The sequence below is a fragment of the Phaeoacremonium minimum genome, assembly GCF_000392275.1.
Source record: "Phaeoacremonium minimum UCRPA7 unplaced genomic scaffold PA7_03_scaffold_35, whole genome shotgun sequence".
Taxonomy (NCBI): domain Eukaryota; kingdom Fungi; phylum Ascomycota; class Sordariomycetes; order Togniniales; family Togniniaceae; genus Phaeoacremonium; species Phaeoacremonium minimum.
In genome coordinates this window covers 25,697-30,392 of record NW_006920942.1, presented here as the reverse complement: position 1 = coordinate 30,392, position 4,696 = coordinate 25,697, and the positions used below count along the sequence as shown (strand labels likewise).

The 4,696-nt window shown below is 52.6% G+C and overlaps 1 protein-coding gene across 1 annotated transcript; it reads left to right on the top strand.

Annotated features, from left to right (window-relative positions):
* Window positions 1–2,398: 2,398 nt before the first annotated feature.
* UCRPA7_451 (putative high-affinity glucose transporter snf3 protein) lies at window positions 2,399–4,268 on the top strand (the record flags this gene model as incomplete). Its single annotated transcript, XM_007913048.1, has 3 exons — window positions 2,399–2,887; window positions 2,943–3,829; window positions 3,962–4,268. 3 exons carry the CDS (start codon window positions 2,399–2,401, stop codon window positions 4,266–4,268), a joined length of 1,683 nt encoding a protein of 560 aa, XP_007911239.1.
* Between the last annotated feature and the right edge of the window lie 428 nt (window positions 4,269–4,696).

Here is a 4,696-nt window from a genome sequence, read left to right as displayed (position 1 = left end):
CCTGCTCCCCCAACTCAGTATGGAATACTGCATTATGAACATTGTTATTCTGTCGGTAAACCAACAATAGAATTGGTGCATTCCATCGTGCAGCACGAGGGACCAGGTTGCTGGGTAAGCCAAGTTACCAGGGTCTGGCCAGAAAAAGGAACAGGACTGGAGCCTGGTGCAACGTGAGAAACACGAGTCACGAGCCACGGCAGGCATTCCAATGTCGCACCCCGCGGATAGACTGTGAACAGTTTCCGGGCAGTATCAGAGCCGAGGATGCACGAAAAGAGTAACATCCCGCGCCTTGATGCGAACTCGAGATCTGGAATTTGCTGATCAGGCGAGAGGCGCTCGACTCAGCGATACGATTCGGTAAGTGGATGGAGTGATCATCACCTACGGACCGAAAGACCAATACTAGCAAGTCTTCAAGTCAGCAGGCAGGTGTAGACCTGGTGGCTACCAGATTGGCGCAATCCAAGAAAGGCATGACCATAGAGAGTTCAAGAACGGTCCTGATCAAGTCAGGCAGAGCCGCCGCGGAGCCCCCAGAGTCCAACCCAGATTGCACGCACGATATGTTTCCATGTTTGGAGCCAACACGGAGCACGTATGGAGGTGTATGGAGGAGAATGGGGATGCGGGTATGGAGAATTAGTGCCGGAGATTGAACTCTGATTGGATACCAGGCGCATCGGGACACCCGCAGTTGGAGAAATCTAGTTGAGGAACGGTCTCCTACTGGCCGGAACGGTCTGCCCAAGCAAACCCTCCGCAGCGGCCACGACTCGGTCAATTTAGCCAAACCATGCTGCATCTAAATCATCTGGAGGCAATTAGCGTCTCAAGTACCACCGAGCATTGGCCCGTTTGGCTACACGTCCGACGTTGGACGGCCGCTCTCTCGGAACATGGCATCCTCCTTTCAATATGGCAAACAGCACCAGCATCGCGGCAAGCTGCAGCATCCGTTGCTTCGTTCAGGAGAGATGCATGCAGTGTTCCGGGCCAGCCACTGTAGAATTCGTATGTGCATGAATGTGGTGCAACCCCGAAAAGTAACAGTGTATGAGGCCCTGAAGCGAGATGGATGGATGGAAGGATCGAAGGATGGACGGGAAGATTAACAAGCGATCACATAGAAGATCAATGGAGCAACGGGGGAGGCCACATGGAGGGTTTCGTCCTGTGCCGTGCGGATCGCCCTTGGTGTTCTGATGAAGAGTCAAGACTTCGATTGACTGATCATCATGAATCTCGATACGGCCATCCTCGCGATCGAATTGGAATCTGGAGAAGGGGCTCGACTCCAGATTCAGGTGGCAAGGCGTTAAACCCAAATGCAGATCTGGGGCCGCCCCTTGTTGGTCGTGATGGTCTATGTCGAGGTCACGTTGGCCTGGCTGAGTCGAGTTGGCAAGAGCATGAGCTGACAGTTTTTTGTTCTCCCTTCGCTTCTAACCCTTGACCTAGAAGCCCAGAACAAGCTAGACCAACTGTCAAGCCAAGACATTGAGGGGACCCCATGCCCGCAATTGGGCTAGAGGGCGAATCAGGAGCATTCAGCGCCGTACGGCGCCGCAAAGAATGGGCATTTTGCAGGCTCTTCTCGGCGCTTCTCTGGTCAGTGTGGAGACCCCACCACCCCCCGAATCTCTCTTTGTCGTCTTTCGGGCTCCTAAGTCGATGCTGGTTTGGACCCAGACCAGGGTTGGCCGGGGTTGGCATCGGTCTTACTTCGTGAGCGTCCATTCGCTGGACCCGGCTCAATGCTGCCGTTGCTTCTTGCGCGATGGTGACTAGGCGTGCTGGTAGTGGTGAAGAACAATACACTCCGCCCCGCAAAACGCCACGCGATGCGCCTTAAGAGCTTAAGACACGGTTCTGAACAGTGAATTTCCCCAGCTTTGCCTGCACAAGCCGATCAAGCCAGCAAGCCATCGCGCCCATCCCGTGTCCATTTGCATGCCAATGCCACTACCAAACGTGCTTGTGACTCGGTGGCTGACTCTGACCGAGTCGGCCTCCGAGAGCTACATCCTAGTCTAGTCGTAGATTCACTGATTGTCACACTGGTATGTTGTTGCTGGGCAATTGGAGTACTGTACCCGCGTGGAAATACAGAGGTACCTCGCCAGGAGATTACCACAGAGCAATTTCCCAATCACCCAATGTAACAATGGCCCCGTCCAACTGTTGCACGGGGTAAGGGACGAGGGAACGACCAGCAAGGGTACCGCACAGCCAGTGGAGAGACACGACTGGGGATGAGGGCGCGCACGGCTGATAAAAGGTCGTGCGTCCTCCCTCCCCATGCCCTACGATTTCTTCTCTCCTCTGTCGATCTTCACCACTAATAGTCTTCGTCTCTCCTCTTCTTGGAAAAACGAAGAACCTCGTCGACAACATGGCTGACACTCACGAGAAGACGGTCGACGGCGTCATCGCCAACGGCCTGCAAACAACCGAAGATGTTGAGCGTATCGAGGCTCCCGTCACCTGGAAGGCCTACCTCATCTGTGCCTTCGCCTCCTTCGGCGGTATCTTCTTCGGCTACGATTCTGGTTACATCAATGGTGTTCTTGGTTCTCAAATCTTCATCGACGCTGTCGAGCACGTCGGTGCCACAGAAGTCTCTGAGAGCCACACCTCCCTCATCGTCTCTATCCTGTCTTGCGGTACATTCTTTGGTGCTATCATTGCTGGCGATGTGGCCGACTTCATCGGCCGCAAGTGGACTGTCATCATTGGCTGCTTTATCTACCTGATTGGTTGCATCATTCAGATGATTACTGGCGAGGGCTCCTCTTTGGGTGCTATCGTTGCTGGTCGTCTCATTGCCGGTGTTGGTGTCGGTTTTGAGTCTGCCGTAGTCATCCTGTACATGTCTGAGATTGTAAGCATCAACCTCCCTGATATATTCTGATGTTCAAGACTAACACGCAGAATAGTGCCCTCGAAAGGTCCGTGGTTCACTGGTTGCTGGCTACCAATTCTGCATTACCATTGGTATCATGCTTGCCTCCATTGTTGTCTACGCCACCAAGAACCGCAAGGATACTGGTGCCTACCGTATTCCGATCGCCATTCAGTTCCCATGGGCTCTGATTCTTGGCGGTGGTCTCTTCCTCCTGCCCGACTCTCCTCGCTACTTCGTTAAGCGTGGTAACCTTGCTGCTGCCACCGCCTCGCTATCTCGTCTCCGTGGCCAGCCTAAGGAGTCCGAGTATATTCAGGTCGAACTTGCCGAGATTGTTGCCAACGAAGAGTACGAGCGACAGCTCATTCCCTCAACTACCTGGTTCGGCTCTTGGGCCAACTGCTTCAAGGGTGGTCTCTGGTCATCCAAATCCAACCTACGTCGTACTATCCTCGGTACTTCCCTGCAGATGATGCAACAATGGACTGGAGTCAACTTCATTTTCTACTACTCCACGCCATTCCTGAAGTCCACTGGTGCCATTTCAAATGAGTTCTTGATCTCTCTCATCTTCACACTGGTCAATGTGTGCTCCACACCGCTTTCTTTCTGGACCGTCGAGCGCTTCGGTCGCCGCACTATCCTCATCTATGGCGCCTTTGGCATGTTGATCTGCCAGTTCTTGGTTGCTATTATCGGTGTTACTATCGGTTTCAATCATACTCACCCAGATCCCAATGATGCTGACCTTTCCCTGGCCGACAACATCCCTGCCGTTAATGCACAGATCGCTTTCATTGCGATTTTCATTTTCTTTTTCGCCTCTACCTGGGGTCCCGGTGCCTGGATTGTGATTGGCGAGATTTTCCCGCTGCCTATTCGTTCCCGTGGTGTCGGTTTGTCGACAGCTTCGAACTGGTGAGTTGCCGTCTCCTCCCCTTGACCCCTTTTCCCCGTTCCCCACTTTTCACCCCTTTTCCCTTTTTTGCAAAACCACAACTCCCACGATCCTTTTACGATCAAAACAACGTAATTCTAATCGTTTACAAGGGCTTGGAATACCGTGATCGCCGTCATCACGCCCTACATGGTGGGAACAAATCGCGGAAATATGAAATCGAGCGTATTCTTCGTATGGGGCGGATTGTGCACTTGTGCCTTCGTCTACTCGTACTTTTTGGTACCGGAAACGAAGGGGTTGACTTTGGAACAAGTTGATAAGATGATGGAGGAGACGACCCCGAGGACCTCTGCCAAGTGGAGGCCACATACCACTTTCGCGTCTGAAATGGCGCACGGTGGCAAGCTCGACAAGGCCGTGGTGGACAGTGTTGAACACCGCTCCTCGGCGGTCTAAGGGCATGTCCGAACACGACAGAGGTTTGTAGAGTGATGGGAGAGATGATTGGCAAGCCCAGCTAAGTCCGGAGAGTTTAATTAGGGGATGAATGAGTCAGTATATCGGCAACTGTAGAGGTCGCATACTACAATTAATTGAATGACGCTTGATTTCATGCCTCCCTGATCATCACCGTGTGATCAAATAGAGCCAGGAGTGCGTGGCAAACAGCTTTGGTTCGCGAATGCAAAGAACAGTTGTCGATTTGATTAGATCCGGATCCGGCAGAGCCTCGACGGTCATGGTGGCCGTCTTGTTTCAATGACTAACACGTTGAAAACTTGAGAGACTTGGAAGCCTTTCGGTTGTATCGATGACAGAAGAGCTAGAATCTGATGATTTATGACACAGACACGATGCTGTGGAGTAGGTGCTGTGGAGAGACT